Source organism: Brassica napus, chromosome C5 (genome assembly GCF_020379485.1).
Source record: "Brassica napus cultivar Da-Ae chromosome C5, Da-Ae, whole genome shotgun sequence".
Lineage (NCBI taxonomy): Eukaryota > Viridiplantae > Streptophyta > Magnoliopsida > Brassicales > Brassicaceae > Brassica > Brassica napus.
In genome coordinates, this window is record NC_063448.1 from 31248114 (window position 1) to 31261180 (window position 13067).

Consider the following 13067-nt stretch of genomic DNA (forward strand, 5'->3'; position numbering starts at 1 on the left):
TAATTTGTTTTCTGTTTCAATCAATCTTGAACGATCATCATATGATCAAAGACAATATGTTTACATCGATTGTTGGCCAATTGTATATTTGTTTGCTTGACCTAAATGGATCCATTATAAAAAAGAGAGTACAATTGCTACATTAATAAAGCCTAACCTAAAATAAATATAAACTCACTTTCAATGGTATTTGTTAACTTAATAATATATAGTTATAATTAATATTTGTTATTATCGTGATATACAGTTACCCAACAGCCCATGAGTAAAAATCAATATAAAAAATATAATTTAATAATATATAATTTTCAAAATTAAATCAAATTTTACACCAATAAAAAAAAATCAATTAAGCTAAATAATATATAACGAGAACTGTTTTATAAGAAGCTTAAATTAAGTAATATCCATTCTATTAAATACATATATATATATATATTAAACAGAATATACTAAAATTATTTTTTCAAAGATTTTTTAGAAAATTGTTCTGTTTTCGGTGCGGATTGGATTTCATATTGGTTTTCGGGTATAATACTTTAAGAACTGTTCGAATATATAAGTCATGTCTAATAAAGTATGAAACTTTGATTTTCGGATCGATTCCGAGTCGGGTTTTTTAGGCACGAATATTCTTGACTAATTATGTTAGGTAACTACTAAAAAATATAATATGTTGCAAACTTTAGGAATAAAGTTTAAAAATAATTTCTAAAATACATATGGCACAAATGTATAGTTATGTAACTTGACATATTTAATATGGTTACCAAAAATTATATTAAATTAAATTAATATTAAATATAAATATGATTACAAAAAATAATACAAAAAAATATTTAAGAAAATTCAAACAAAAAATATACCCGCCCTTTTTAAGGGTGGGTCAGAATCTCTAGTAACAGATTAAATGAAACATAAGATACATCAAACATGTTGTTAATAAGAAATTTTAATAGAAGCAGAAGTAACACGATGCTTCCTAACACATTTGTAGGATAGACTGATTCGCTAGCTTTCCTTCATTTCGTTCTTGGTCTTGTAAGATCTTTATTATGGTTCTCAATTCTTGTGAGTAAATATATGCATTTTAAAAAATATAATCATTTGATGCGATCCATCTATTACTTGAAATCTGTCCCAAACACTTCCTCTAATATAACATGTTTATTGTCATTGTCCATGGCATTGACCATTCTCCTTTTTTTAACCAATAAAGCCATAACTTCAAATTATTATGTTGGAGAAACAAACATCGTCGTACCCAGGGGCGAAGCTACGTCATAGAGTAGGACTGCACGTGCACACACTATTATTTAGGTTTTGAAATGTTTACATTAGAGATAAAAGGGAAAATAGCTTAATCAGTCAAGGTGCACCCGTAACTTTTGAAGAACCTGAGTTCGATACACCTATTTTAACTTATATATATCATTATATTTAGTTATTTAATTTATGTGCACCCAGTAATAAATATGTCTGGCTTCGCCCCTGGTCGTACCCCACCCAAAAACTAGTGTGCATCGCCTCTGCCTGCTAGGCCATAGGCCAGACTCCAACGTGCAGGAACTCACCTCTGCCCCACTGAGTCTGCCTCACCACAAATACTATTATATTATATATATATATATATATATATATATAAAGCAAGGTTGAATTATCTGTGGATTAAGCAAAGAACTTAAATATCTTGAAACGCCAAACAGACGTTAGACATATTCAATTTTAGACAGATGGAAATATATTAGAACTAAAGTATGCATATTCGAAGTCTTAAGGCAAGTATCAGAGGTTCAGAAATAGACCCTCACTACCAATATAGAAAAGTGGTGTCTATGAACTCCAACTGTTTAAATAAACTCCAAATCTGAAATCAGGACAAAATTCTAAGTCATAAATAACGCCATTCGAACGGTTAAAAACTGGTATGATTAAGATTTTTTTAAAAAAGTCAATCCACTGGTCAAAGGTCAAAATCAAAGTCAACCCTTGACCAAATTAGAATTGTTAGTATAAAATAATAATGAGTTTTAAGTTAATGGATGGTAACTTAATAAAATTTAAAAAATCTTAAAAATTAAATACATTCTAGGACAAAAAACAGTTGTCAAGTTTTCAATTCTTCTTCTATATATTATTTTTCAATTTCCAACAACAAATCTTCATTTCTTTCACTTTCCAGGTTTATCATTTATATATTCCACAATTCCATAAACTTTTAGCACATTCCATTTATAGTTTTGATCCAGAATTTCCATTTTTCTTTTCTTGAGCCCAAACTTGGATTGCTTGAAATTAAATGCTGAAAATGCAAACTTTTTTGTTGATCACTCCAACTCTTTATAAACACAGTATCTCTGCGTTTCTAAACTCTTCATCCTCTTCCAAACAGAAAATGGCGTCTCTGTATAATCAAGCACCTTCTGTATCAGCAATTTTCTCCCTCTACACATCATTCTCTGCAATAATGATGCTTTTCCGCACAATCTTCAACGACATTGTGCCTAAGCGAATCCAAGATCACATCACTGGGAAAGTTGTAGACTTCTTCTTCTCGTCTTACCTTCCGTCAAGGTTCACTTTTGTGATCGAGAAAGAATGGGACTCGGTTGAGAACATAACTTTCCGTGCGGCTGAAGTTTACTTGCCAACACTTCTATCAGGACTCTCCACCGGAAATATCGTTGTGGGTTCGAGTAATCTAAAGAATCCAGAGGCTCAGCCGAAACTAGGGATCCCTATAGATATAAATATCACCGACGAGTTTGAAGGGATTTATCTTGAGTGGACTCTACACTCTGTTGAAACTAAGAATTCTCCCTACGAGAAACGGTACATTCTGTATTTTGTATCTTCTCTGTGACTGTAATCTTAATCTTTTTTTTTTCTGTTTGTTCTTACACTTGTTTTATGTTATAGGTTCTTTCATCTGACATGTGAGAAGGAGTTTCGTAAGAAGATAATGACAGAATACTTCACATACTTGACGAAATCGGCAGACAACATACTGCGCGAGAGTCTCAAGATCTACACTTACGACAGGCCAAATTCATGCTGGTTGTCCACCATTTTCGAGCACCACACGACCTTCGAGACCCTAGCCATTGAGTCGCACCTCAAGACCAGGATAATCGACGATCTTGATGCCTACTCTCAAGGAAAAGACTTCTTTAAAAGCGTGGGACGTGCCTGGAAGCGTGGATATCTTCTTTACGGTCCACCGGGTACTGGAAAATCCTCTATGGTGGCTGCTATTGCTAACTACATGAAGTACGATATCTATGATCTCCAGCTTCAAAGCGTTAGAGACGATGGTGAGTTGCGGAAGATTCTCACCTCCACCCCGAACCGGTCAATTCTTCTCATTGAAGACATTGATTGTGGATCTGGTGCTTCTTGTAAATGCCAGATCAAGGAAACGAAAGAAGATTGTGAGCGGGTAAGTTATACCAACAAAAAAAAAGAAAAAATACTGCTGTCTTATTAAACAAAGTTTTTGAAGCTTATGTGTCTTTGCTTCTGGACAGGTATCTTTGTCTGGTCTGTTGAACTTCGTAGACGGGCTTTGGTCGAGCTGTGGAGAAGGAAGAATTATAATTTTCACAACCAACCACAAGGGGAAGCTCAATCCAGCGTTACTGAGGCCAGGAAGGATGGACATTCACATTCTCATGGGTTATTGCACACCCTTTGTGTTCAAGAAGCTTGTGTCTTTGTACCTCAAGATTGATGACCATGTCCTGTTTGATCCCATTGAGAAGCTCGTCCTTAAGGTGAGTGTAACTCCGGCTGAAGTCACACAGCAGCTCATGATGACTAAGAATGCTGATATTGCACTCAAAGGTCTCCTCGAATTATTGGAAGCGAAGACAATGAAAGAGGAAGAAGATTCCATAGAGATTGAAGATGGTGATACTAGGAAGCTGAACCAGATGAAGAAAGATAAGTAGATATCTAGTGCCATTGATTATGTATTGAAGACTACTTAGCAGTAACTCAGTATTTCAGCTCCTTTGAGAAATAAAAACCATTTCTTAAGACAGTTTAGGGGGCATAGAGTTTTATAATTAAATCTTGTTTTTTCATTTATATAACGAGTACATGGAAAGAGAAGGCAATAGCTAACGACAGATGCATTTATGTATGACTGTGGTTCTTTTTCAAGACACCTGGAGTCGAACAACAATGCAAGTGATACTGTCGCAGCTACCCCGTGCGTATGCTTCTTCAACCAGCTTTCTTGAAGCTGTGCATCTGTAATGCCACGGCATCCTGGAAAAAAGGGTAGTTAGGTCTAAGTTCTCTTGGAGGTGGGTTACGCACACCTATCAATGCCCGGTCCAACTTATTCAAGGTCCATTAGCGGGGCCCAAAACCAAAGTGCTAACCGCAGAATCTATATTATAATAGATCAGTTTTTGCTCACTCTTCAGCGCACCACGTCATCGTTTTGTGGGCTCCACTTTTAAAAAGTGTAAAAAAGCGTCAAGCTCATGGCTCGAACCCGGGTTATTGAAATATAAACACCAACATTTATACCACTAAGCAAACTGATACCTTTGTACATTGATGGCCGAACCTAATATATATTTATGAAGGTCGGAAGCCCTTGCTTCTTCGGCTTCTTCTGAGGGTCGGACCTAAAAATGTGTTATGGGTTTTATTTTTAAATGGGATTCATCACGTTATATGAAAAAAGCTTAAGTTTGCAACAATTATGGTTTTCCTATATTGTAAACTGTTGTACTTTAATATGAGTTCTTTTCATTATTGTCTCAAACACGTCTGAGTTACAGAGTTGCGCCGTGTGTATGTTCGTAATCTATTTTTTCACCGGTGAACTCTTCATGTCCCCATCTTAAATCGCTTGATCATAAATGTTCCTGATTTGTAGCCCCTCTGTAAACCATATATATATGATTCTCATCTTTGATGAACCCAATCTGCATCTCCACAAAACTCATTGATTCCTCTTAGCTTTAACCATCTTGTAGAAAATATTTCTCTCTGCTTCTCCAGTTCGTCAAACCGGCGTCCCGGCATCCGTCACTCAACCTTCGAGTCTCTCCGTCTTGGTCTTAGTAGTCAGAGCATAGCCCTGGCTTCCTCCGCTTCTGGGATTCCCTGAACTTCAAGAAAGACAGAGAGTTTGTGGGAATCACGGTTCTTTTCCTCGATGAAAAGGTAAGTTAATCTTCGATCTATCACACTTATTTAACATAATTGTTTTAATTTATTTCCTGATTCTTTGTTGGATAATACTATTTACAGATTCCGTGATTCATGGGTTTACTCCCGTCGGACGTGCTAATCATTATATGCCATCTTTGAAAGCAGATTCCATTGTGAAAGTCGATCGTTTTGAGGTTGCTAGGTGCTCCAAGTGATTGCAAACACAAACCTAGAAATTGGTAAACATAGCATATTTGGCAGCTCCAAGCAAGATTACAATCAGGCAAATTTAAGTGGAATGACATACCAACAACTGAAACTGATAATTAGTCAACAACTTATCCCATATTTTCCTTATCTGAAAAAGTCTACTGTGTTTCTGATCTATTTTTTCATCTACGCAACTTTAGCCTCTGTCATGGATAGCTCTCTCCCAAGAATTGCATTGACTATGGTTTCTGGGAAGAAAAAGATCTTGCTCCTGAAAAAAGACCGTGACAACCCTGTTGTAAGATTTTAGTTTGTGCAGAACAAAAAACCTTGATTTATTTTCTATTTGGTATAGTGATAGTTGTTGACAATCATTAGTTATTTGCCAATATGTTTTTTATGCGGCATTTCAGAACTCTCCATTCCAAGCGGAACAGCAGATGGAAGCTAATTTTTCCGGAAGCTCCTCGACTTCAAGACAGAATCAGAAGATAGATGTTGGTGGGAGGTTAATCAAGGGAATACTTCAGAGAAGTGAGACGGCCTAGCCAGACTTCATCTTTTGTACAGTCTGAGCAAAGAGTGGAACCCACAAAACACGAGAGAAGAAAAAACAAAACACGAAATTAACATATTCAGATCTTCTCTCTTGCATGTCTAACATCTGGCGCCGACGAAACTCAACACCCACGGCAGACGAAGCTGATGCAAGTAAACCTCTCATCAATCATGCTTAAAATCAATCTACGCTTTTCAATCTCACAAACTAAGAAACAATTTTACCTACATGAATCGGGAAATTAGTGCCTACATTCCCGACATAGAGGAAAAAAGGAGTTGAAGTCCTAACAGTTTTTTCAGTATTAGACTAAACCACAGATTCAAGGTCCAGTTATTTTGAAACCCTAACATTTTAAATCCAAATTTATTATCTTTTTCCATGCACTATTTGATTTATATACAAACAACTACCTAAGTAAACACTAACAAGTTCCATCACCCTCAACTTTGAACATATAAGATATAAAAATATCAACATATGACTTCGTCGTTCATTCTTATATCAAACTCATCAACCCATGTAATATCCAAAGTCCCATCAATCACATTATAGACAAAAAAAAACAATAAAATCCCGTAAACAAAACTATACAATACACCTATAATGTAGCCGATCCCGCGCTTGCGCGGGGACTATGCACCTAGTATAATAGAAAGCGACATCTTATCAGCGAACTCGAGCCCATGCCTGCGACAGGGGTGCTAACCGGTCAGAGGAGTACAGATGATACAATGATTCACATTAAATTCCTAGAGACAAGGCGAGCTGGCCTGCTTTGCAGCTAATATGTGACCACATTTCGACAAATACTGAATATATGATCTCATCACAAAGGACGATGAGCTATCTTTTGTCTTATTCTGGGTTTTTATTTTGCTATAATAGAAGATTTTTCCTAAGCGAGCAAAGGACTGACTTTTTTTTTTCTTATCGAAGAGAGAATAGAATATTTAGCGATCTCAATACTATCTTCTAAGAACGAGTTTGATTCTAATATTGATCTCGTCCCACATTAGTAATTCCCCTTTACTTTTGATTTACTTCTAAACGAGATTTCCAACCTAGTTTATCTTTTAAATACTTCTTAAACAATGTCCCAAACTCACTCTTCAACATTTGACGCTTTTTGTAGGGACCAATCAGGAATCTCTCAACACAAAGAAGCATTTCGTAACAATGGGAGAACCAACTGAGCCAGCAGCCCCAAGCAAGAGGGGCCCAGCCCCATTATCAGCACAAGAAAGTTTTATATCTCCTGCCACCTAAAACGAGAAAGAGTCTACCCGAGATGAAGCAAACACCACGGGAACAAGAATATCCACCACTGACCCAGCTTGGCAAACCGGAAAGCGCGTGGAGGATACACATAACACCAGTACATCACCTCGGTTCCTCTCACTCAACTCATCCAGGAAGATGTCCTAAAGCTCTTGCAACCATTGTTTTAGTATGTCGACGCCTTAGCTCGCACGACCAATGCCAGATTCAAAGCAAAAACTCCACCACAACTGTCTCTCGACGGGCCGAGTATTCTCCTGAGATGAAAAATTGGGAGCTTGCCTCCAGATTTACAATGAAACCTCTTCGAAGACATGCCAACTCCTAGAATAAACATCAAAGTTATATTAATTATAAAATATCTTATTCTATAAATTTTAGTTTATCAAATTAGATAATCAACATCATAATATATACTAAAATATATCATATTTCAACACATTTAAAACTAAAATTATATAAAATAAGAAAATAATATAATAATATAATAATAAAATAAATAACTAATTCTAAAAAGAACAGAATGTCAAATTAATACATAATTTTTTTTATAATAAATTTATAATCCTAAAAGTGATTATAATTACTATTTTTTAAAAATATATATAAAACAATAAAACTTATGCAATTTAACTTAGTAGTAACCATGATAACAGTACATGCTACTCGATCGAAAAGAATTGAACACATGTAATTTTTGTAATCAGTTGTTAAAATAAATTATTTTAGCACAATCAATTGGTCAATATAATAGCAAATAAATAGAAATAAAATTATAAATCAAAATTTATTATTATTTCAAGTGGATTGCACGGATATTAATTCAGAACTAGATGACTCTCATGTGTTCATACACAGATTATATCATAAAAATTATAATAATTCTTTTAGTATTTTAATTTTATTGTATAATTAAATTGGTTTATGATATATATGTTGGAAAAATAAGTAAAAAAATAAATATTTTAAAAATTTTAATGTTATTATCTTAATTAAACATATGACTATGGTATAAATTTTTATTGGTTTTGTTATTTTAAGTAAACTAGTTTTATAATTTAATTCTGAACTAAGTCATAATTTCTTATATTCAGTATTTGAATAATTTTGTTAACTGTATTTTTGCTGATTTTTTTAACATATATATAAATAGATATTTAGATATATAGATATAGATATCTATATATATATAGATATGTAGATAGTTATATATATATATATCTTTTATAAATTTATGTTTAATTTAATAGATGTAGAGTTAGAAACAAATAGAAAAAATGAAGTGTTCCTTGGTTTGAGGTTGTACTACTGATAACCAATATGTTTTTGAAATATACAGATTTGAATATTCATAAATTAAATAACAAATAATTAATGTTATGTTTTTTCCGACAAATAATTAATGTTATGTTTTATATATAAATTATAAGTCATTTTGTAATTTACATTTATAACAACTAAATATAGAATTATTCTAAAAAAAATACTATGTTTTTTACTCAATTAAACATAGTATTAGAATTTAGATCAGTTTAATGATATAGGATCGGTTTTATGATCATTTAGTATCCCAATTATATGTATCCTTTTGCGAAATTTTCTTCTCGAATTCACGTAACATGTATAGTCTATACTTAATTTTTTAATTTTTTAAAGATATTTTCATTTTTTTATATTTATATGGTTTGTGATAAAATATTAAAAACGAAATTAAAATTTAAAATATTATTAAGAAAAAAAGAAATATAACAAAAAGCTCTTATGAATAATAATTTTAATTTACAATGTAACTAACCAATATTAGAATTAACGTGAAACCAATACATAAAAAATACTGACTTTTCAAAATATAGAGATTCAAATAATTACGTGGATTATTAATTTCGAATTAATTAATTAATTATGTGGATTAGAATTCTCAAATCAAATCATTTATATTTTTTGGACAAACATCAAATAGTTTTTTTATCATAAAATATCCCCCTTTAGAAGTTTTGAAATCAATATAAGGTTGATGAAGTCATTTCAAACAACATTATTAAATTTCATATACTGCGTGCAACGAGGAGTTCGTGACCGAAAATTTGTCAGGAAGATATGAAAAATTTGACAGAGAAACGTCTGAGCCAGGCAACTGGTTTTATACAGCATAGTGCAGAGCGAGCGCTTTCTTGCGAGTAGAGCGGGTCAGGTGGATCGGGACCGACCAGTATAACCATTTAACAAATACATGCTCTTGATTTATAACAATGTCTTGGTTACGGGCTCCTGAGAGATGTATGCTAAACTGCCTACACTTTTGAACTATGCAATTTATCAGTGATTTTTTTAAGCCTTTGATTAAGTAAAAAGAGCATTTTGTTTTTAGATAAGACCAGACTAGAAAACCAGGGATCACAACTTTGAAATTAGGGTTAAGATTTTTACATCCAGGATGTTGCATATAATCTTTGGGAAACAGAAACCAAGAACAAGAAGACGAGCAAGAGTGTACTTTATGTCATAAACCAATAAGCCGTGTCTAAGAAGAGCAGCAGTAGCTCGATGAAGCACTGCTTGTTTGTGCTGGGTTTTGTTTGAAGATGTTCTTCTTCCCTCCAGACGAACCTTCAGCAGTGAGACTAGGCGTTTCCAAGATCTGCACGTACACAAAGGTCTGAGACTTAGACATACTAATCCTCAGAAAAAAAAAAAAAAAAAAACGAGGAAGGCACGGATTTTAACCTTAAGAACAAGCTCTTCGAAACATTGCTCAACGTTGACTCGAGTCTTTGCACTACACTCCAGAAACAAACATCCGTACTCCCGAGCAAAGTCTATGCCTTCTTTTTTAGAGACGGCTCTTTCACTCTCCTGGAGATGACATTAGGGTCAAAAGAGTTGCAGCATAGTAGACAGACACTTAGACATGGAGGAGAAGCCAAGAGAGATCTCTACCTTGTCGACTTTATTCCCAACAAGCATCTTGATGCAATCCTGATTTGTCGAGTACAGGTCGATTTCCTTAGCCCATATATCTGATAGATTTGTGAATGTGTCGCGTCGTGTCACATCATACACTACAAATGGAGAAATCCCAAAAGTCACTTACAAAGAAAAACAAAGCATTGATGAAGTGTGTAGCCTAGGAGATCAAAGATAAACAAATGATTTTGTTCATTTTAGAGAGCCATACCCATTATTATGCCCTGAGCTCCTCTGTAATATGAACTTGTTAGCGTCCTAAACCTCTCTTGCCCAGCTGAGTGATCAGATAAAAACACCCCACAACTGATGAGAGACCACCAAATAAAAAAAAAAAACTGAACGAAAAATACAAGACACTAATCTCGTAACCATATTAAATACAAGATACTAACATGTTAACCATTCTGAATACACAACATCACCACCAATCTTATAACCATTCCAAAAAAAAGACATCTAATAACCATACAAAAGACAAGACACTAGTCTCTTAACTATCCTAAATACAAGATGATAATCTCTTAAAAATTCTGAGTACAACACACTAATCACATGAAATTATGTATCTTAACCATTCTAAATAAAAGACACTAGTGAGTAGTCTCACTAATATTTAAACTAATAGAAATGCAAGACAAATATCACCAGTCACACAATATCTTAACAAGGGAAGAAGAAGATTACAAACAAAATGCATCAAATCAAGTGAACATTTAAACTGAAACCACAAGATTTGACATTTACATGAATCCAAATCATTGTATGAAATTCTTCCCAGGATACTAATAAAGCAAAATCATGATTTAAGAAATCAAACCTGTATCCCAAATGGCAAGCTTCAGTTTCTTCTCTCCAATGGTCAGATACTTAACCTTAAAATCCACACCTAGAAAAGGAAGATCCAAATCAAAGTAAAGAAAACCCATATGGGTAGGTAGTAAGGTCGATCAGGATTGATAAAACTCACCGATAGTGGGAGAAAGGTCATCAAAGGTATTAGATGTGAAACTCAACAAGAGAGAGCTTTTCCCAACACCAGAATCTCCGATCAACAAAACTTTGAACAAGTAATCAAATTCTGGTTGCCCCGACGAAGAACCCATCGAAAAACAATCAAACACACAAACTTTGAATCGATGAGGAAACTTTCTTCGAGATCTGAGATAAGAATGACACAGAGGCAGACGAAAAAGCCGAAGAAAATCTCAGAAACAGGGAGAGAGATGCCTTTTTTTATTTCACCGACTCTCTTCGGTATTACACGCGGGGCCACCAGAATAATCTCCTACGGTTGGTCTTACGGTAAAATTTATGTATGTCGTTTTTTATTTCTTCCTAACCGTTGGATCTATTTTGAAAAATTAGCCTGTATAATCACCAAAAAAAAATTATAATTCAATCTATAACTAAAAGCTCTATTTTTTCACTGTATCATGTGTTTTTTATATAATATTTTTATATTGCTCTCTGTTGTAACCGGTAAAACCTGTAAAAAAAAAAAAAATTAATAATTGTTATATTTTAAAAATAATTCGTGTCCAGTGGAAAGTCACACATCCGCACACAATTTTAAAAATAATTCATGTCCAGTGAAAATTAGTGGAAAAACCCCAAAGTGTATTATGTTTTAATAGTATAGATGTTATGACTTTTTCAATATAAATAACAATTATTTTTACATGTTTAAATACACAAAGCAACATACATAAAGTTATAAGAATTTATCTTATGCGTATCTTATCATAATTTATTTAACAAAATAGAATTTATATCAAAAATATTCTACGTCTTATATTTGCATTATACACACATTATATAAAAATGATTCAACAAAACATGTGATAAATATTTCAATCAAGATACATTGTTAATTTAAGTCAAAGAAGTGTAGTATGATAGATAAAGTAATGTGTGACTAATTGTTTGAACCTAGAATCATATGATAGTTGAGAGACACGAAAGTGCAATCAATTAACGAAACCCGAACTCTGCTGGATTAGATACCTAGGCGCATATGAGAGTTGGTCTAGGAATCTAGTTGAACTTAATCGATTAGGTCGTTAATGCTTATCTGAGGAAGCATTGATCGACGCTCAGGCCATAGCATCGATCAACGCTCGCTCCAAGTCAATGAGCGACAGCTCAGACTGGACTTAGACATCTGATTAGCAATTGCATACGAAAGCTGGATTGCTTATTTATTAAAATCGAGTTCTAGAATTGAATCTATAAACCATTAGCATCCTTGAATTGTAGTTTTGAATCTCTTGATTGATAAATCCGTAGGTCTAGCTATTTCTCCAAATTGTTTACAACCTCAATCAACCAATCGAATAACTACTTTGTTCACCTTGATTTCATCTATTTTATGTTTTTAACTTATAATATAATAATTTATGTAGCTCAACAGCCAATAAACCAGGCTTATTTCTGAGTTTGAATCATTAGCTGAGATAATGTCATCGCTTTTTCGAATAGGATATTGCGGACAAAGAAGCGAAGGTTACATATTTACCTGCGAGTTAGATGGCTTGGTCGGAGGGTGGGATATCCATTCCTGATGTATCCGGTGATCCTTACAACCAACATGTAAACAATCAGGTATATGTATTAGCTTCTTAATATGTTGACTTACTATGAATATATTAGACTTACAGTGTTAATGGAGGATAATCCTGCAAAGATGATAGAGAACGTTGTTAGACTTATGCAAGAGAAAGATAGGTTTTGTGGAGAGTTGTTTTAAAAAATATTTTAGCATTTGAAATGATTTAGTTGAAATTGTAAATGCTGGATCAATGAGATATCTAAACTTTCCTTTTCCCATGAAGATTTTCAGTAAATATATGATTTTGTAATGATTCCCTATCAATTAGTA

General features: G+C 33.6%; 2 protein-coding genes across 3 annotated transcripts; one reads left to right on the plus strand and one right to left on the minus strand.

Annotated features, from left to right (window-relative positions):
• Positions 1-1020: 1020 nt before the first annotated feature.
• Positions 1021-5248, plus strand: LOC106398144 (AAA-ATPase At1g43910-like). Its single transcript, XM_022702925.2, has 3 exons — positions 1021-2832; positions 2920-3439; positions 3528-5248. Exons 1-3 carry the CDS (start codon positions 2300-2302, stop codon positions 3948-3950), a joined length of 1476 nt encoding a protein of 491 aa, XP_022558646.2. The 5' UTR covers positions 1021-2299; the 3' UTR covers positions 3951-5248.
• A 4354-nt stretch (positions 5249-9602) lies between these two features.
• On the minus strand, positions 9603-11423 carry LOC106397132 (ras-related protein RABC1). Of its 2 annotated transcripts, XM_013837690.3 has the most exons (6): positions 11157-11420; positions 11007-11075; positions 10398-10463; positions 10160-10281; positions 9947-10075; positions 9603-9860 (listed from the first exon to the last, which is right to left on the minus strand). In XM_013837690.3, the coding sequence occupies exons 1-6, from the start codon at positions 11290-11292 to the stop codon at positions 9744-9746; spliced, it is 639 nt and encodes a 212-aa protein (XP_013693144.1). In that variant the 5' UTR covers positions 11293-11420; the 3' UTR covers positions 9603-9743. The 2 variants fall into 2 exon arrangements, with proteins under 2 accessions (XP_013693144.1, XP_013693146.1); XM_013837692.3 differs by lacking the exon at positions 10398-10463 and having other exon boundaries at positions 11157-11423.
• Between the last annotated feature and the right edge of the window lie 1644 nt (positions 11424-13067).